We start from the raw sequence: 21,464 nt of genomic DNA on the forward strand, positions 1-21,464 counted from the left end.
CTTTTGGTAGCCTAGATTGTACACACGGATGATGCCCAGATCAAGTGTCTGCAAAAGCGCTGTTGCTTTCGGTGGCATGAAGCAAAGCTCAATGTTTTAGAGAGAGACGCTGTCACGGCATGCTGAACAGTTATCCAGGAGGGGGCGAAGCTTGCGCCTGCTCATTACAAGCTCCTCGTCTAAGTCGTGCAGCCAAGCCTCACACATAGCTTTGGCCATCCAAGCCTTGGAATTCGAGTTGCCCATGACTGGAGCGAAGTGCATCCTCACAGGCACACGGGCGACTTGAACTTGGCAATGACAAACGGTCGCAGCTTTGAAAATACATCCATGTTTGCCATAAGGACTACCGCGTGGCCTTGTTCAATTTCCTGCCGTGGCACTTATCATTTTTGAGCTCCAAGGTCCTACTCGGAAGCAGTTGTCAAAACAAGGCAGCTGCATCTGTGCTGCAAACGTTGCACCGTTTGTACCTCTCCCTCAGAGCATGCCACACATCTTGTACCCACTTCTCGGCACCTTCTCATCTCACGGAGGTGTCAGCCATCAGCTTTCAGGCATTTCTGAACGTTGTTTCTGAAGCTGACTTTTTTTTTAAGATGGTACTCAGCGTACTCCTTGGAATCTTGCAGCAATGTCAGACATTTTTTTCGCCATGCTTGATGCGGCGAATAATCTCGAGTTAGTTGGAAAGCAGCAGGGCTTACCACTGTTTCGTCGTCATCTTTCAGGATGAAGTGCGGCGGAGTCGAGAAAGCAGAACAGCAGCATCACTTGCAAACATGAACAAAGAAAGCATGCAGGATGACGTAGCATTTGTAGGCTGCCGGAGTGCCTTCTCCTGAAGCCAGCACGATAGGTCTGGAGCTGCTCGCACATGCCAGATCATGTGATTGGCTGCTGAACAGGAACGCTGCAAAGCGAGGTTGGCCGATGGTGTGGATTTCAAAGGGCTGCTCCCGCTCTTGCGTTTCATGGTTTTCACCAAGATGTGGCCGGGCAGCGCAGTTGCCTGGAGACTACATTGAGCCGGCGCAGCAGCGTGTTGGCGGCGGTTTGGTGACCAGTCGTGGGCACTCAAGAGTTCGATAGTATAGCTGATGCCTAGTTCGTTAAAAAATACATTTTACATACACAATGCAAGAAAAACTTCCGAGTGTTCGACATAAAGCATAATTCACTGCTTCAGTTCGTTATATTCGGGTTTGAGTGTATTGATTTTGACAGGACCGTTGGGGCGGCAACACTGTTTAAAAAATTGGCTGAGGTTTAGCTCAGTCCGTCATTCAAGGCGAGACTGAGCACAAGCGCCGGCAAAGCAACTGAAGAGCGAGCGCAGTAGCGCTGAGGAGAGTCACGTGGTATCAGCGACACAGCTGCGCCGGGTGCTGATGCGGTTAGTCAGTGGTGCAGAGCGAGCATGGAGACTTAAGAGTCAGAGCGGGAGAAGCTGTCCCGAGTGGCACGGCGCTGATCTGAGTCTCAAGGTATGACGGCACAGACACACCTTGTTTCTTCTGGTTTGAAGGTCATCTGCCAACGTTGAATGAACTTAGGAGCTGCAGTGCGAAGAGTAGAGCTCTGAAACATGCTATTTTCAAGATCACAAGATCGCCCTAACATTCTTTGCATGCAAGGCCAAGATGCCGCCTTTATAGGGCTCTTTCCACCTTTGTGCAGTCATTGGATGATCATGCAGACAGACAGGCTAATCCACAATGCACCGAACCAAGACTACCACATTACGCTGCGTACCCAAAACAAAACCAAAAAGCGAGCACGCATGACTAAAATTCACTCAACAAATGCTATACATGCACTATTTCCTGAAACCTACACTACAACATCTCAATGTTTGAAATTGTGACTAAGGTAGGCCAGATGCAGTAGGGCACCTCAATAGACTGCATTAAGTCCTTTATCACATTGTGTGTGCGCACAAATGTTAGACTGTAAACCCCATCCTGAGGAGTCAAGCAAAGGCAGATTTAATAGATCGTTTGGCACATGAAAGAGTAGCCCAGGAACCACTCGTGAGTGACCCACTGGGCTGGCACTTACATCGGGGGGCCTTTGCCAGTCATCAGGCAGAGATGCTTTCAACGAGTCTTCCATCCTGTCCACCAGCTGCATGGAGAAGAGAAGAGAGATCAGAAACTGCCAGGTTCGAGGCTGGCCAGAAGGAACCTGGGAAGAGCTTTACGAGAGGATGAGCGAGACAGCACTAAAGAGCCTGAGTGCTACCTGGCTTATACCCCTGTCACACGGCCAGTTTCAATTACCCTCGAGTCGAGGGTCTTCGAGATTCTCAATCGCCATCGAACTCGCCGCTGCTACACGGCAAATCTCAATGGCCATTGAAATGGTTCTCGTGTCTTACGCCACAGATGAGTGGCGCCACAATCGCTACTTTGGATTTTGCAAAAATAACAAAAATATTTGATAAATGTATACTAAATGCTGAAATACAGGCATACGCGAAAGTCGTTAAAAACCCTTTTAATTGCACGTACGCGACGTACATATACATACACTGCTGTAGCCACTCTAATACAAGACGAGCCAAAACCAAGCTAGTCCAACTGCGTCGGAGCGCTGCTTCGTCAGGCTTAATACCGGGGAAATCGCCATGATATCTGAAAAACAAGAGCTATTTTTCTCTTGAAACTTTATGCGAGAGTAAGAATGGGCAAATCGAAGGCGAATACAACAGCTTAGAACACGATATTGCTTTGAGGGATTAGCGACGAAGCTGTTATCGCTGTGAAGCGGGCGGGCAGGGTGCCGCCAAGTTGTCAACGTTAAGTACGCAAGCAACGCAAAGACTGCAACGCAAAATGAATGCGCTTAATGCGCTTAAAACCAGTCTAATATAATTTTAAAATAATTTTACAGGTTGCTTACATTAAATTTTATGCGAATAATGTTTGTTCATGTTTTTGCACCGTGAATGTGTCGTGTACGAAAGTGCGCTTGGCGCCGCTCGGAGCAACGCTAGCAACCTTGGGCAGCGCTCGAAGGCCCTCGAAATCCCGATGGAGTTCTGCGCTACTCCGTTGACTCGATAGGCTATTGACTCGATCGCCATTGAAACTGCCCGTGTGGCAGCGCTCGATCGCCTTTGAGTCGATAGACTATCGGTTCGAGGGCCCTCGAAATGCCCGTGTGACAGGGGTATTAGCTTACAGTCTTACTGTTCCCAGCCATCACTGCACCTCTGAAAAAAATTGACAGACAATTATGATAGTAGTCGGAAATGCAAGATTTGAGTGTAGCTTTACTGCTAGCCACTCTCCGGAACCTTCCTGTGGCAGCCACCTTAGTGGTGCTTAATGCGCTCTGCTACTTGCACAACAAGTTAAGCTGACAACTCCGATGCCAACAAGGAGTGCAGGTACGGGTGCCCAAAAGCTGTGCTCTAAAACCAGAACAGCAGTCACGAAGATAAAATTTTGAAGTTATGGAAGCCTGCCTGGATTTCCATGTACTCTTAAGCAACAACAATAGCATTCACGGCTGTGAAACACACGTCACGCACTCAACAAACAGTTTAAATCAAATCAACTCCTACACACAAGAGAAAAGAAAACAAAAACAAACAAATGCAGGCTTCCTGCAGAAATGAATTCACTGAAGCACTGTGACTCTCTCAATGTTTATGCAATGGATATGCTTGAAATCAAAGAAAACAGGACAACGCTTGGCTGCAGATAGGGGACTGCAGAAAGCAGCGCACCCTTCTGGAAATAACTCAAGAACTGCTTCCATCAAAGAGCAGACGACCACCTGCCTTGACAGTGTCTTCACTGGAGAAGGCACACAGGTCGATGAGGTAGGAGAGGTCAAGCAGACAGGAGGGCTTGTGGCCTGTCCTCGTAAAGAAGTCCATCAGGAGGTCAGCTAAGGGGGCGAGCACATCACATGCAAAAAAAGAAACTCAAGTGAAGAACCCCACAAAGAGAAGACAGCACGCATGGTGGCATTTTCCACACCTTTCCGTTCCGCTTCATGTGACTTGTCTTACACAACTGTGTTTACTTACAACTGCATGTAGAATATGACATATATTTTAAATGCACGGACAGTCCACTCTGGATGGAGCACTTGTTTAGTTCTTTAATTACAACAAATGTCTTAGAATTGCTGGGGCTCCTAGCTCATTACCTACTGAAAGAATTTTCACTAAGTGGCAAGCAATAGTGCAGAGAGCAGAGGTGAAACACTTAGCTTTCGGGCGCTTTTTTAAACTGAAATTTATTGCTGGTTTCTTTGTGTCCCCGAGACTAATACCCCACCTATTACAACTGCACTACAATGCCCGTTTCATATTTATAAAATCAGGAGTTTGAGCAAGTTTTATCCGGACAGATTACGCTAATTATGGAGCGCGTCACCACAAACGGAGAAGCGAAAATGCACCATACTGCTCCAGCAACAAGCCCGACATGCCACGTCAACCCTGACGTAGCACATAAAAGCGCAATGCATCCTTCCTCCTCTGCTGCTTCCCACACGGCATTGCACCTCGTGCTTCCATAGTTAAATGGTTTTAGTATAGCACTTGTGTGTGATGTCCACCACTGTTAGCAAAAGTCCAAGACTACACAACCAACACAGCTGTACTTCTTCCCCCTAAGTTCATATGCGAAAGCTGACTGCAGGAGCAGTATTACAGTAAAACACCATTAGCTCGGACTGAAAGGAAGCAGGAAAAATGCCAGAATTATTTACAGGTCTGAACTCATGAATGGTCCCCTAAAATTGCCAGAAGCTTATCGCATCACAGTAGATTTATTTTGCGATAACCAGAACAGCAGTCGTCTTTTTTTAGATTAAAACTGCGTGGCAAGGACGATTTTTCTACACAACGTCAGGTGCATACTGCTTCAGAGTGGTAAAGGCCTCTGTGGCCTCCTTCACTGCGCAACGCTGTAGCAGTGGAGCCCCCTCACATGTGGCGTCCACGCTTGTGAAGAGACACCACTGCGCAAACTGCGAACAAGGCGCGATGAGCGCTCAATTTTGCCATAACAAAAGAATGGAAGCATCATGTGGACGGAACCGAGGGAAACGCGATGGCGCTGGAACGGTGAGACGCCCTCTGGTGAGAAAATAAAAAGACAGTGAGGCACCAACCAGCGTCCAAAACTGCGCAAGACTGCACTCAGGTGGCTAGCCAATGCCGGAGCTGCAATGCTGCCATCACCAAGGTATGGAGAAAATCTCAGAAAAGAGGAACCGCAACTTTGTGGCAACACAATTTTTTGCTGCTTGGGTGCTCCGAACGTCATCATGATTGCTGTTGCATCTCTCATACATAATATTTGACAAGATGTGAGATATTAGGACAATCGCTCGCTATGTCTTTCGTACAGTGAAACCACATACTTGCCATATTTACTCACGGTATCCCGCCCCTGCGTATAACCTGCACCCCTAAGTTTGAGCTCCACGCAAAAAAAAAAAATAATAATAAACCTTGCGTATAACCTGCACATCTACCTGCCAAAAAAAAGAAGAACGACCGCTAGAAAGATACAACCGCACACTCAGTGACCATTTCGTTTTCTGAACATTTATTCAAATGACCACCACCACGTCACTGGTTATCAGATTCTCAGTCGTCGCCACTCCCACTGCTGCCATCCGAGGCTTCATCGCCACTCTCAAAGACGTAGTCATCCTCGGAACCATCCAAGCTGTTACTGATGGCACATCTTTTAAAGCTTTTAAGCACCAAGTCGGCCGGTATCGCTTTCTACGCATTCACCACCTACTGGCAAAGCAATGGAATATCGGGCCTTCGCACAAGTCCCATCGGTGTGAGGGTATAAAGGCCGTCGGCCATCCACTGGGCACTCACCCGCTTCACGTTGTGAAGACTGCCCCGCAGCCTCCCCTTCTGGTTTGCTTCCCTGCGGTGCACAATCCCACGGCTTCGGCTCAGGAGGGGCACGCCACGTGACTTTCCCTGGTTAGTTACCTTAACTAACAAGGAAGGGTGCCAGGGACGGCGTGAGCGGACGTTTCGCACACGGCTCTGCTCTTCGCCAGCGAGGTAAGGAAGTGGCGGGGAGACTTGCTCCCGTATCTCGTCCCGTTCAGCTTTGGAGGATACCTTGCCTAGCGTGGGCGAACATTCGCTCGTAACCTTGCTGGTGAGTCGGACGATCTCGATTCCTTACCGTGCTTTGTTGCTAGCTGGCGTTATTGTTGTTGTAGCAATAAATGCCTGTTTGTGACAGCCAGTGTGTTGTTCCTATGTTCCCTCAGAGCAAGGCCCACTGTGGTTGGCATGCGCTCGGCAGCGTACGCGATCACGGGGTGCGGTCTGATGGTATTGAAATGTGTCAGCCGCGGTTATGTGGGGTGAACTTATTTATTTCCCTAATTAAAACCTTCACATTTGGCGCCCAACGTGGGGCCTGCTCTTGAAACATTGGACGACTGTCTGTTCTGTTCGAGGAACGCTCTTTGTCTGAACTTGACAACTGCTAGGCCTAGAGTGAATTTTGACAGCTAGGACCTGCGGCATGCTTGCTGTAGTGCGAGGTGTATTGCGCTGCAGCATGTTTGAACTTTTTGACATGCTCAGCACATCTTTGGTCAAGTTTTCCCAGGCGTTTCTTTACGAGAACAACTTGGTCTGCATCGAGGGAGCGCGAGGCCTAGCGCCCGCGGAGTTGCCGAGCCCGAAGCGAGTGAGTATGGAAGCCGCGTGAGTGGTCAGAGTTTTCTGTACAGATTTTTCTCTGCTGTCTCTTTTTCAACTCTGGAGTCGCGGCTCTGGGAGCCGGGTGGCCTTGGGCCACGGGTGCCGCTACGAGCTTGTTGGTATTGCAGCTCAGCGCCCGGCACTCCAACACCATCCAATACGGTGGGCGCCGACCGCTCAGAAGCTGCTTCATGAAGCAGGGTAGGACCACCCCACAGAGCAGATGTTTCCTTGCGGCTGCGTGCACGTAACCCTTGCCGGGTCTTTGTATTGTTGACGGTCGTTGTCGGAGTGGTAGTCAGGCCTAAGGCTTTTGGTAGCTGCTTGCACCACATAAGAAGAGAGAACCCCCGGACCGTCGTGTTGGGAGGGGCGCACTTTCCTGCCCACTCGGTTTTTTTTAACTTCACACGAACTGAGCAGTCTCGTTCAGCTCAAGAAAGGGCTTTGTTCACTCGAACTTTGTGTTTGCACAGCCGCCTGACACGTTTTGCTAGCGAGTTAGGCATTGTGCCACGAGGTCCTTGCAGAAGCCGTTTCCCCTCCTGTGGCCTATGTTAAAGGCACACCGAGAGCCTTTCGGCAATTTTGCAGATCCGGTGGAGCCACCCATGGTTTTCCGCCCGGTGCGCATCATCTCGCTGCCGCCTGCTGCGACGGAGCTGCCTATATCCTGTTTGCCGCATCCATCCGGGGCAGCCGTGGCGAGGACAGGGAGCAGTCACCTCCAGTTGCTGTTCTGACGACTACTGCAGAATCCTGGCCTGCAGGTTTCAACTGGCCTTCTCTTCGGTGGCCCGCGGATACAGGAGTCCACGGGCCATGCGAGTCGTCCCAGTGGAGACCTTCACGCCCCATGACGCTGCAAGTGCATGACGACCAGGAGTCTCCTCCATAGCATGTACTTACAGGTGCGGGGGTCTAGGACCACCCCACAGAGCAGATGTTTCCTCGCGGCTGCGTGCAGGTGCTGAGCCTTTGTTTTGTTGACGGTCGTCTCTTCGCCTCAGGAGGGGCACGCCGCGCGGCTTTCCCTGGTTAGTTACCTTAACTAACAAGGGAGGGCGCCACAGACAGTGTGGTTGCAGGAGAGCGCACTCGCTTCGGCTGGGATCATCGGCGTGAGCGGACGTTTCGCACGTGGCTCCGCTCTTTGCCAGTGGGGCGAGAAAGTGGCAGGGAGACTTGCTCCTGTATCTCGTCCCGTCCGGCTTCAAGTATCCCTTGCCATAGAGTGGGCAAACATTTGCTCGTAACCTTGCTGGCGAGTCGGACGATCTCGATTCCTTAGCGTGCTTTGTTGCTAGCTGGCGTTGTTGTTGTTGTAGCAATAAATGCCTGTTTGTGACAGCCAGTGTGTTGTTCCTATGTTCCCTCAGAGCAAGGTCCGCCGTGGTTGGCGCGCGCTCGGTAGCGTACGCGATCACGGGTAGGGTCTAGAGGTATCGAACTGTGTCAGCCACGGTTAAGTGGGGAGAACATATTTATCTCCCTAATTAAAACCCCCCCAACGTATGCCTGGAACGGCTTATGCCTTGAACGGTTAAGGCACATGTCGAGTGGCCGTAGCATGGACGTCATGCCGCCAGGTATTATAACGAGGTCGGTGCTGGCCTCGGCGAGGCGAGCCTTCACTGCATCAGTGCAGAAGCCTCGGAAGAAATCCAGTACGAGCAGCAGCTCTGTTGCCGATTTCTACGGCAGTGGCTATAATCTTTAGCTTCTCTTTTGCTGTGAAATGCTGCCACCGAGTCGCACTCATGACGCCAAAACAAAGCAGGCAAACAGTGCAAACTGGGGTGTAGTACATGAAACAGCGCCTGACACTAAGCTCAACAATGCTAGATGAAGAAAACGTGGCCACTGGAGTGGGGAAGAATAAGGCTGCATTCCAATACTCCCAAGTAGACGGCTACTTAAACGTCTAGCCGGACAGCCGCCATCTTGGGACGCGTTCCATTTCTCGGCAAAGCAGTCTCATAAGACTGCTTCGCCGAAGTCCACATCGATGCAGGCTAACTTGCTGTCTAAAGATGGCGGAGCTGATGTACGCGGATGAGCGAGTCGTGCTCTTGCGGGCGTCGGACTGTACACGGAATATAGGAAAGGAAAAATGTGAGTCATTCCATTATGTTATTTGGTACGCAAACTAGTGGCTAATTAATCTTCGTGGACAAGCAATTCCTAACAGTGAATCACGCAGGAGAAAATCGTGCAGTCGAGAGCTTTGCTACAGCAGCGGACGCTGTAGGTCTATTTACGTGATCCGGCATCTGATGATGTCGGATCTTAATTAGCACCTTGATTTTAGAGAATACTTGTCGCTGTCGTTGGTTTCCTCGACGGGCGTTAAGACGGCTGCCGTGACGGTTAACAAATGTGTTCTTCTGTTGCTGTATTAGTTGCATCAACTAGCTCTTTCGCGTGTATTCTTTTTTATCTCTACACTCACAGAACAAATACACCGGCATGTTGCGAATTGATTTTAGTCTTTGCAGGATTAAAGATCGCTGCTGTATTTAGGTCTCTCGCTGTCTCTGAGTGCCACGTACGGCAGACAGCAGGTTTAATGTCACGTATGTGTTTTCCTGTTGCAGTGTATATTAGCCGTATCGCATTTCGCGCACATTGATTACAGTCTTTCGTATTCTTTCTTATCTTTACAGGACCGCCTGGACGAGCACGTTCGAGGAGCATGTACAGTTTAGCATCAATAATAAAAGAATAATCGCATATCTCTTTAGCGTCGTCATTGGAGAGCGGCCCCGTCTGCTACAAGTAGACTGACCGATAGGCACATCCACAAGTCTGGTTTACGCGCAAAGTCATTGCAGAAGAAATGTGTAAACTTATTGAAAACACGTTTTTAATTATCGTTATTGCTCAGTTTGTGAAAAATAGTAGTACAACTGTTCATAAGCTTTAGTTACATTATTATGCCGCGAGGCGGCGCGAGCAGTAGACAAGTTCCAATACATGGACATGTAGACTGCTTCCTAGACGTCACACTAGACGTCTTGTTAGACGTCTAGAGTATTGGAACGCAGCCTAAACAGACTATGAATGTGGATTTGGCTATGCCTTTCGTTGGCCTCTCATCGGCTTGACAAGCGTCAATACACTACACGGGGGAGGCCGCTGTGCATTGCCGCGAAGCCGACCCCCTCCACCACCCCAAAGAAAAAATTCGCAGAGAACCCGCACCCCCACTTTTTAACTTTTTAAATGCATTTTTTCAAATTTTGGTGTGGATTATAAGCGAGTAAATACTGTCACGTGGTGGTGACGTTGAAGAACACAGTACCCATACTGTGAAAGACAAAACTAACTTTTATTGGGCGAACCTGCGCCCACAAAAAGAGGCTACACTTACAGCACAACGGTAGCGGCGAACACGGTCGGCGATTGTCGAAAATCTGATCCGCGGGTCAAGCGCGTCGGCTGTTATATAGCAGTCGTCGAATGTTCCAGACTAATCGTTGGGATCCGCGTGCCTTCCACAAAGTTCTACACCATTCGCGTCAGGCGATGAAATCATTTAACATAAGGTTCGTCTACAACAGACATCGAATAGAAGCATCGATGACTTGCCAGAAACTTCGGATATATGCAGGCGCGTCCCGCGCTGTGCGATAACACTTGTTAGGCGGCGAAATGTGGTCGCCCGATAAAGATAAGTACACGTGTCATTACCCCCCTCTTGAAAACAAACACACGAAATCAAGAAAAGCACTGGTAGCAAAGAAAACAACAAAATTAAGGAAGTTTGTCAGCGTCTGTAATAGGGTTTAAGGCGCACCACGTGGACCACTTCAGATCGTGCACGGCGCCGCTGTGAATGCGAAATGCCGTCTGGCACGACCTCATAGTGCAGTGAGCCAATACGTCGAATGACCTTGTAAGGTCCGAAATAGCGTCGCAATAGTTTCTCACTCAGTCCTCGTCAGCGTATCGGGGTCCATACCCAAACACGGTCATCGGGCCGGTACTCGACGAAGCGTCGTCGCAGGTTGTAGTGTCGGCTGCCGGTACGCTGCTGGTTTTTGATCCGTAGGCGGGCGAGCTGTCGAGCTTCTTCGGCGCGCTGGAGATAGGTAGCGACGTCAAGATTTTCCTCGTCAGTGACGTGCGGCAGCATGGCGTCGAGCGTCGTCGTCGGGTTCCTGCCGTAAACCAGCTTAAATGGCGTGATCTGTGTTGTTTCTTGCACCGCCGTGTTGTAAGCGAATGTTACGTATGGCAGGACCTGCGAAGACCAAGAAGATTGTGGCCGAGGCAACCCCAATGGCAGCCCCAGCGTCCCTCATCGTGCTGCAGCAGCCCAGGGAACCACCGACGTTCCGCGGTTCCACATTTGAGGACCCGGAAAGCTGGCTGGAAACGTATGAGAGGGTCGCTACGTTTAACAGCTGGGCAAGCGACGACAAGCTGCGACATGTCTATTTCGCATTCGAGGACGCCGCCAGGACGTGGTTCTAGAATCGAGAAGCCACCTTGACGACGTGGGACCTGTTCCGAAGCAGCTTCCTGCAAACATTTACAAGCGTCCTGCGTAAAGAGCGAGCCCAAGTTTTACTGGAGACCAGAGCGCAGCTGCCGAATGAGACGATCGCAATCTTCACTGAGGAAATGAGCCGTCTGTTCCGGCACGCCGACCCGGAAATGTCCGAAGAGAAGAAAGTCCGCCTACTGATGCGTGGTGTAAAGGAGGAACTTTTCGGCGCAATGACACGAAGCCCACCGACGACCGTAGAAGAGTTCCTTCGCGAGGCCACCAGCATTGAGAAGACACTCGAAATGCGGAACCGACAATTCAACCGCCGCACGAACTCGACAAACTACACCGGAGTTCAGTCACTGGCCACCGACGACCTGCGCGAGACCATCAGGGCAGTCGTACGAGAGGAGCTTCAAAGGATCTTCCCTTCATCGCAACCTCAAGTGGCCTCAGTCGCCGAAATTGTCAAAGAAGAAGTCCAGCTATCGCTGGGAGTTCCCGAGGTACAACCACAATCATCGCAGCCCCAGCCAGAAGCGATGACCTACGCCGCCGTCGCCCGCCGTCAAGGTCCCCCTCCACGACCGCGCCGGGACACTGTAACGCCGCAATTCCGTCGACCACCGCCGCCGCCGCCAACACGCCCACCCGTCGACCAGTGCAGCTACCCGAGGAAGACCGACGTTTGGCGCGCTCCTGACCACCGCCCGCTCTGCTACCACTGCGGGGAAGCAGGCCATGTGTACCGCCGATAACCATACCGCGACCTGGGATTGCGAGGGTTTGCCGTGGACGCACAGCGCCCTCGGGGAGGCGAACACCCTCGTGACATCGCCGACTATCTCGCCGCTACTCAGTGGAGCTCTCGTAATGACACGTGTACTTATCTTTAACGGGCGACTACGTTTCGCCGCCTAACAAGTGTTATCGCACAGCGCGGGACGCGCCTGCATCTATCCGAAGTTTCTGGCAAGTCATCGATGCTTCTATTCGCTGTCTGTTGTAGACGAACCTTATGTTATCTGACTTCATCGCCTGACGCGAATGGTGTAGAACTTTGTGGAAGGCATGCGGGTCCTAACGATTAGTCTGGAACATTCGACGACTGCTATATAACAGCTGACGCGCTTGATCCCCGGATCAGATTTTCGACGATCGCCGACCGTGGTCGCCCGATAAAGATAATTACACATGTTAATACGGTACATGGGTGTTGGCTGGAACAACATCAACAGTCCAAATTATCTGGATTTTCAAATTAATGTGGGTCGAATGAACAAGGTTTCACTGCAGCAGAAGTGCCACTTGCAGGGGTGCAATGTGCTGTATGGTGCATCACTGGTTCCACTAAATGGGAGTTTTATCTGCGCATCCAAGAGTGCTATACTTTCGCATGGTATTTTCTAGGAACGTTCTCACTTCCCGATGTGCACAATAATTTGATACATATGAGACAGTGTCTGAGCCCAGGTATTGTCTCTGGACATGACACTTTTAGTTAACACCAGCATGCTGCATGCAAGCACAACTGGCAGACGAGATATGTTCCTCCTTACCAAGGATGTCCGGGCCAGCCTTCTCCCTGACCATGATGGCGACATGCGCCATGGATGTGCCCCGCAGCAGTCCGCCTTTGCCGCTCTCCCTGAGGGACTCGATGAAGGCCAGGGCCATCGCATATGTGTGGTCGACCGATGGGCTCAGCTGCTCGCTGTCATCCTCACTGCGAGTGAACGTCACATGCACGCATCACATATCAGCGTGCTGCAGACGTAAGAGCTGAGAGTGAGACCAGTTCTGCAAAATGTGGGGTTTCAGAACAGGGCATCCTACTTTGGGAGCTAATCAGTGTTGGGTATGCCAACCCCAAGTTGGCATACCCAACACTATTTAACAGCAGGCAGTAAAAATAGGAACCTGGATTCCATTTAACCCCTGCACTGTTGCCCTGGCTGCAATGCCAACAAGCTTCTGGCAAAAAAAAAAAAAATGTTTTTCCTTTCTGCATGCCTATACTAAAATTCCAGAGAGACAATAAAACAAGAAGAAACCTATTACTGAAGGTCTGCTAATACAAATCTGCTCTGAGAAAAAGGAGTGTCATTCCTTGCAGGCCCAAGGGGGCACCGGGGCACCCATACTGGGCTTGCAGTCTGCAAACGTTAGTAGTAACTGAGCTTAAAAGGAATGGTAGAAGAGGAAGAAGAAAAAAGGCACTTCACTGCTAAAATGTAGTGGTCACAATAATCTGAGAGTAAGAGACAGGGAAGGCCTCATGCATCATGCATGCAGAGATCAAATTGCCACTGCTGGTGTCTTGTGTTGGTGTTGAATGCGTTGCCCCTGCACCACCAGGACCCGTCACCACATGGGCCACAAAGATTTTTAAATTTCTGCAAGGGCATAGATTTATCTGTGTTCCACTCAGTACAGTTTGTGCATGTGTTAGTGTGCGTGCATGAGACTGCTAAGTAGGGCAGGTGGTTATGAAAGACATCCATGTGTCCCATCAAAGGGCCCTGAATGACCCACCTGGTATCGGTTTCAGGCGTCCAGCCAGCAGCCTGCAGCTTCTCCACACTGCCCAGGTACTGCTCATAGTACTGCCAGTTATCAGGGCTGGGAGGAAAAAAAAAACATGACTGATGGCAACTTACGTTATTCGAGGACTCCCACAGGCCATTTGCACCTTTGCAGCTGCCTCAAAGAGCAAGCGAACCGAATCACTTCAGTGAAGACCAGCATGGGCCCCCGTACCTTCTGAGCAGCAGGGACTTGCAGACCGAGTTGACCTGGGCCCACTGGCCCAGCTTGGACAGCAGCTCCACCTTGCGCTGGGGCACGAAGTCCAGGTACGACGTGAGGCAGTCTGCAACAGTTCAAGCCCCCTCATGATGTAGCCCCCTTCGTGCTCCTTAATGTCTAGCATCATGCTAAAGGTTACACATCTGTCTTAGTGACGGTCCATACCATAAATGAAAATTCCCTACATAAGACCAAAAATGTCCTATTTCAGGCACGTTTTCACTGCATCGGCCTGAAAAACTCCATCAATCAGGAAAAGAGGGAGAGAATTTTGGTGCTTACAATTCCTTTAAACTTCGCAGAAATTCCCTAAATTGAACATCACTGGTCTGTCTGGCACCTTACTATGACGACTATAGGCGTCAATGAAAACAGCGCCACAGAACAGATGATGGTGAAACAATTGTGAACTAGTAACAAGGTTAGACCTTTTACGACAAGTGATGACCAGAATCAACCTTTCCTGCAGCTTCGATTAGAAGCATGCTAGGCCCAACGACACCAAGTGAGTGACACACTAGCAGCATCCTTGCAAGGAAACACGCCGCTAGCTTTCGAGTATCGGATTCAGTTTGACAGGCGATCCTTCCAATACTGCTTTGTCTTTGCTGGTGCAAACGCCAAGTGCACAAGACAAGTTCACAGCACTGAGGGATTGTGTGATCGCGGTTCTAGGTGGAGACAGATGCATGCGGAATGACGTGCCATCAACGTGGCCGCCCTGTGTGTCGCTGACAGTTGGCACTGTCTGGAAGCACCTGTACTCCACTTCATACATCAGGTGCAACGCTGTGAAAGGTACGGAAGTAGTCCGCACGGGAAAAAAAAGGAAGGCGTTTACTCCGCGCTTGTTTTGTGCCCGAGTGGCCTATGGTGTGTAGTCAGCTGTAACGGTGCATTTAATAAAGATCATGACAAATGGGTCATGTGGTAAGCCTCCAGGCAAAACATTTACTATGTTTCGCTCGCGACTAATAAGGCATTGCTTTTTGGTTGCAGATGCAGGCAGCGCAAACAAGAACGCTAGCTTTGACAGCGTTGCACATGATGTATGAAACGGAGTATAGTGGAACATAGCATATAAACGCTTGTAAGGACCACACTTTTTTTTTCCAGATTTGAGGGCCAATTTTCGGGGTGCGGCCCATACACGCAATGTGCGAAAAAAAAAAAAAATTAAAATGTAAAAGCACGCCAATCAGGGAATGAGCGGCATTTATTCTACATTCGATCATCACTCGCGGAGTATTCCGACTCTGAGCTGGTGCTGTGATCTGCTGCACACTCATTCCACAAGAAGTCGTGCAACATGTCTGCTGTCAACGCGTAGCCGTTGTTCTGCATTTCCATCACTCAGCAGAGCAGCTCTTCTTTCAGTTCGGGAAACTTACACAGCTTGCCTCAGAAAGTGCACTTTTTGCAGCTTGTGTTCTTCAATGCACCCATTTTGGTTGCACCATCGTCGACCGCACTTCTCGGCTGCGTCGAATTTCTTGTCTGCCGCATGCTTGCCGTGTTTGATAGCAAACTCCCAGCCATGTAGCTATTAAGGCGCTGGCCCATCATGCTAAAATTCCGACGCTTGGAGGCATCAAGCGAAAGCCACAACTACGGTGAACTGACATGCTACCCACAACTCCCATGCCTTTGACAGCCACAAAAGGCTGTAGCTGGTGATACTGATATGGATAGCGGGAGCTCGAGCGGAGGAAAAACGCTGACGATGATGATGATGAGCCGTGGCCTCGGGCGCCATCCGTGGGCAGCACTTTCAAGCTCCTGTGCGGATGCGTCGCCTCTGCGATCAAGCGCACCGTTGCTCACAGCCAGAGCTGAAAGCGAAGGCCATGGTGTGTGCATTTCGAAGGCTATTCCTGTGTGGGCCGTGGAAAGTTTGGGTGCGGCCCTTACACGGAGATTATTATTTTTTAATATTTCCTTCGGGAAAACACTGTGCAGCCCTTAAATGCATTTATACGGTATTTGTGCGGGCAAAATGATGCCTATAAAAGTAGTAATTCTTTCGGCTGCCTTTTTTTCTTTTTCAAATTACTGGCCGCCAGGTTCGGGTGTGTAGTCCTTACATGAGTTAATACTGTAAACAGTGCGCATGGAGTTCACATAGAGCACAAACTTAAAAAGCCTATTCATCTGCAAAAGGTCTCTTCACAATACTCTGGAAACAAAGCAGTGTACCGCTCCTAAAACGCTCTTTGAACCTTTTTTAAACTTTCTGACCATGGCTGATATCTACAGCTTTATTTGTATAGTGACCTGCTCCAATTAGCATTTGCCAGACCCTCCACTGCAGTGCTCTGGCATCGTGAAAGTAAAGCCAGCTGCCTGTGTTCAATTAAACTTGTGCTCGTGAAAATGTGCAAATGTGACAACAGAAAAGCGATAAAAGTGAGCTGGCAGGACAAGTGTGGAGCTAGCGACGTACCTCCCAGTGGACCATGAAGGACGTCCAGGGCCTCCTGGTACTTCTCCTGCATCTCCAGGACCATCAAGTAGAGCTGCACCTCTGCACCAGACACACAAAACGTGCACTTGAACCCAGTGAACAGAGACGTAGGCAGCTTTGGACATGACATCCATGCCCGTTTGCATGGGTAAGACCTCTAACTTTCTGTGGCGGAAAATTGTGAATTCCGCGACCTGAAAAATGCCGCGGGAGACATCAAATGTTTCAGAGTGCACCTCGCGTTACATGTGGAAGCAAGGCATGAATACATAGGAGCAAATCCACCCCCATCGAGCTTTTCAAGGTGGCTGAAGCAACCTTCCCCACACGGCTTGAGAGCCTTACAAGTAGCCAGCTTTTTAATCAACTTGGGGCAAACCGCGCTGCATGCAAGTGCACAGCAGAGGGTGGCTATGAATACAGAAAGGAGGCAGTGTGGGTTGTTGAGAAAGAGTAGCCACTGAAAGGGGTGAGTGGTGTAGGGACAGCAAAGAAGTGCAAACGGGCGCAGGACCGGGCATCCCAAAACGCCAAGTAGCAGAAGGTGGTACAGCGGATGCCGACACGTGGGAGGCTGAGTCCAATAAAGGATCGGAGGCTTGGCTTTGCATGACTGTGGTGAACACATCTAAAGCATTGCTTTTTAATAACGTTGGCGTATTCATTGCTTCCATATTTTATTGTGCCATCTGCACTTTTTGGGGAGGCCCTCAGATATTGCTTGCCTGAACAGTTTGAGATTGAGTTGTAATCGTTACATTTTTTTTTAAATTTTCCTGACGTCACAAACTCCCCTCTAGCTTCATATTCGTGAAAATAAGGTAAAATAGTAGTCATTTTTATGTCACATTCCTGTTTCTACTGGTGCACGTAACAGCACTAGCATCAAAAAAGAGAATGTGACTAATAGTATACAATTCCGCAAAATCTGCTTTAGTGGAACCAGGAGAACTAGTGGTTTGATGCGTGGGAGCCAGTTTGTTCCTTTGTTGATTGCAAACAATGGCTGAGAATTGACAGTCACAGTAGGAAGCTGCAAGAAGGTGACACTCAAAGTGCACGAAAAGATGAGAACTCAGTGCGGATAACAATGGATGCAATGTTGGCCATCAAATGAAGGTATCACAAAAGAGGAGCATTAAATTCCAAAGCATTTAATGTCGGCAGTAAAGTGAAGCAGCAATAGGCATGCGGACAATAGATCACAACACAACAAGCAAACAATAGGCACCCACAAGATAACAACAATAGGCTGGCATGAGCCTCAATTCATGATGCAGTCTGCACAAATGGCAGTTGCAGAGACTGCTGTACACGAGTAGCAACCACTTTTTCACCACAAAAAAAAAAAGAGGAAAAGGTCTGGGACATTTCTACATTTCTTTGCCACCTGAGGTCACAGGCACTGCAGTGCTGTGCCTACCCTGAAAAAATATGGCTGCTACAGACACAAATGGACCCAGCTACATTTTCCCACAAGCACAACACCTTTGCCATTCATCACCATCATCATCAGCCTGACTACACCCACTGCAGGGCAAAGGCCTCTTACAAGTCTCTCCAATTAACCTTGTCCTTTGCCAGCTGCGCTCACCCTATGCCTGCAAACTTCCTAATCTCATCTGCCCACCTAACCTTCTGTCGCCCCCTGCTACGCTTGCCTTCCCTTGGAATCCACTCCGTTACCCTTAAGGACCAGCGGTTATCTTGCCTTCGCATTACATGCCCTGCCCAAGTTCATTTCTTCCTCCTGATTTCGACTAGGATGTCATTAACACGCGTTTTTTTCCCTCACCCACTCTGCCCGCTTCTGGTATCTTAACGTTACACCTATTATTTTCCTTTCCATGGCTCGCTGTGTTGTCCTTAACTTAAGCTGAACCCTTTTCATTAGCCTCCACGTTTCTGCCCCGTAGGTGAGTACCGGCAAGATACAGCTGTTGTACACTTTTCTCTTGAGGGACATTGGTAACCTGCTATTCATGTTCTGAGAGAACCTGTCATATGCACTCCACCCCATTCTTAACCTTCTAGTTATTTCCCTCTCATGATCCGGATCAGCTGTTACTACCTGCTTTAAGTACACGTATTCCTTCACCACTTCCAGCACCTCACTACCAATTGTGAAGTGCTATTCCTTTGCTAGACTGCTGAACATTACTTTGGTTTTCTGCATGTTAATTTTTAGACCCACTGTACTGCTCTGTCTGTCTAACACATTGATCATGATTTGCAGTTCACCTCCTGAGTGACTCAGCAAGGCAATGTCATCAGCGAATCCCAGATTATTTAGGTATTCTCCATTAACTCTTATCCTCAGCTGCTCCTAATTCAGGCCTCTTGAACACCTCCTGTAAACAGGCGGTGAATAGCATTGGCGAGATTGTCCCCTTGCCTGACGCCTTTTCTTATTGGAATTTTATTGCTGACTTTATAGAGGACTATGGTAGGTGTACAGTTCCTAAATATATCTTTCAGTATTTTGACATAAGGCTCATCTACACCCTGATTCCATAATGCTTGTATGACTGCTGAGGTTTCCACTGGGTCAAATGCTTTCTCATAATCAATGAAGGCTATATATAGGGATTGGTTATGTTCTGCGCATTTCTCTATAACCTGATTGATAGTGCGAATATGATCTATTGTGGAATATCCTTTACGAAAGCCTGCCTGATCATTTGGTTGATTAAAGTCAAAGGTTGCCCTGACTCTATTAGCAATTACCTTAGTAAATACCTTGTAGGCAACGCACAGTAAGCTGATCGGTCTGTAATTTTTCCAAGTCTTTGGAATACAAAACACAAAACAATCATAGGAATACAAAACCCTTTTTTGAGAACTGGACGATATTCATGGATTAGAATGTACAATGCTTGTAGGCTGAGCACACCCAAGTTGTTTTGTGCTAGCATTTAAAGTGATGTTGTCATCGCCGATTCAGGTCTTGATGATCTTCAAGCTTCTCCTCACAGCATCGAAGGTGTGCAAAAAAAAACTAGACGATGACATCACTGTCTGTGACGTTTCTGATTTCTGCTGCCTTCGCACATGTCCTGCCATGCGTCATCATATGCCGCCGAACAATGCTTCCCGGTCTTCAGTAGTTTTGGTTTTCTTCCTCCAAGCAAATGTTTCTGAGTTGGAAATGTGGATGACATCATCAGGCTCCCTACACACTGCTGAGCACTGCGGAGGAGCCTGAAAGCCATCGCAGCTTTATTCAGTGACTATGTCATCATTTTAAATGCTGAAATGCCAGCGCAAAGAAAGTTTGCACGCTTTACCTCCAGCTTTCACACATGCAACCCCTTCAAGCTTGTCGGATTTCAATCTCTCTTCAGTTGCCCTTTAAGCCACTGGTGCGTCCTTTAACACGTTCACTGAGTCATGGGTCGCTGGTGGATCACAATTTTTTTACACTGTGTGGTCACAAATACTGGGTCCCACAATGAAGCCGTTAGATGGATTAACTTCACAATAAAGTCTGACCTATGGCTCCATTCTTTGACTCAGTATTCGAGGCCACACAGCATGGATAAATGACGTAAGCTGCTGGTGACCTATGACGCAGTGGATGTGTTAAGACGAACTTGACAAGACCCTATAATTCTTTTCGCCTTCCCAGAAGAGCCCAGGATATTAAGGCGTTTACTAATTAAACCACAGATCAAAGAAACATATTCAGAGAAGTTTGCATGGAAACATTTGCAAGCCAGCCAAGACAGATAATATTTTTTAAAATACCCCATGGTGCCCCTCATTTAACCAGAGTCAGATGCTGGTGAGGCACTGTTTATAGGGTTTAACGCCTCTAAGCTGCATGTCAGCTATAAGGGGCTCAGTGGAGGGCCCTGGACTAATCCTGATCGCTTGGGGTTCTAACATTACACAGCACACTGGCACTTCTGCATTTCACATCCCTCAAACTCAGCAGCTGTACGCTACAGCCACTAAGCTGCCACGACTGATGTGGGTTCTAGCAATTCCTACAAGCCTTGCTCTAAGAGCAAGGCAGCAGAGAGGCCGCATAGCTAATGTTTGCCATAGACTGCTCTCACAGCTTCCGCACAACTGAAAAAACTGTGCTTGAAAAGCACAACTTGCCTACTTATTTGTCACATGGAAGGGCACCCACAACCCAATGTTTTGTCAGGCTAGAAGAACACCTGCATGCATAAGCTTCAGATATGCTTTTACTGTCCTGGTGAAGTTAGTGTCAACAGGGCTGTTTTGTGCTGCATCTATGGGACTACAGTCAAACATCGTTATAACGAAACAGTTTATAACGAAATAATGGATATAACGAAGGAATGACGTAAAAAGATTAGTCAACATGGGCTATAACGAAGTTACGACTTTAACGAAGTAATTGCCAGACCCTTCAACTTCAGCACAAAGCTCAGGGGTTACACTGTACAAGCTGATGATCTCTAAACTGTTCAGAAACTCTGTCGTAAAGAAAAATCCACTGCATATAACAAAAAAATTTCGGGGACACTTAAGCTTTGCCTTTAAAGGTATGATGCCATAGCTATAATAGGTCCAAGCAGCAGCTCCTCGTGCCCACGCAGACACAGATGCTGTTTCCATTTATGTGAAAGATCCCTAGACATATCTATAATGCCCAGTTTTAACCAAGCTGTATAACGTACCTGCATTGCCTAGGGGTAGGGTGTCTGACTTGCAATCCAAGGGTCAGGGGTTAAACTCCCGACTAATTATGTACAATAATTTTTTTTCCAGTGCAATTCGCTAACTTTATACACTTACTGTATTAACGACGCCAGAATCATGTTGTGACCAGCTAATCACCAGTTTTCTAATGTTTCTATCACTTCTCAGATCGGCCGCCACACACTTCACATCACAACCTCTCGACCAATCCAGATTTTTTGCTCACAACAGAACAAGGGATGCTGCCAGATTTCCTGCAGAACAGGACCTTTAAAGCTGTCCCTTCAAAATGATGGTTCAGGATG

General features: G+C 48.7%; 1 protein-coding gene across 1 annotated transcript in view; it reads right to left on the reverse strand.

Annotated features, from left to right (window-relative positions):
- The window catches only part of psidin (phagocyte signaling impaired), an 80,734-nt gene that overhangs the window by 52,356 nt on the left and 6,914 nt on the right, over positions 1 to 21,464 (reverse strand). Inside the window, exons 5-10 of the mRNA XM_077655547.1 lie at positions 16,462 to 16,542; positions 13,971 to 14,082; positions 13,746 to 13,832; positions 12,770 to 12,936; positions 3,791 to 3,900; positions 2,062 to 2,127 (exon numbers count right to left, since the gene is read on the reverse strand). Coding sequence (XP_077511673.1) covers positions 2,062 to 2,127; positions 3,791 to 3,900; positions 12,770 to 12,936; positions 13,746 to 13,832; positions 13,971 to 14,082; positions 16,462 to 16,542 — 623 coding nt within the window. The remainder of the gene's footprint in view (positions 1 to 2,061; positions 2,128 to 3,790; positions 3,901 to 12,769; positions 12,937 to 13,745; positions 13,833 to 13,970; positions 14,083 to 16,461; positions 16,543 to 21,464) is intronic.

Source organism: Amblyomma americanum, chromosome 2 (assembly GCF_052857255.1).
Source record: "Amblyomma americanum isolate KBUSLIRL-KWMA chromosome 2, ASM5285725v1, whole genome shotgun sequence".
Lineage (NCBI taxonomy): Eukaryota > Metazoa > Arthropoda > Arachnida > Ixodida > Ixodidae > Amblyomma > Amblyomma americanum.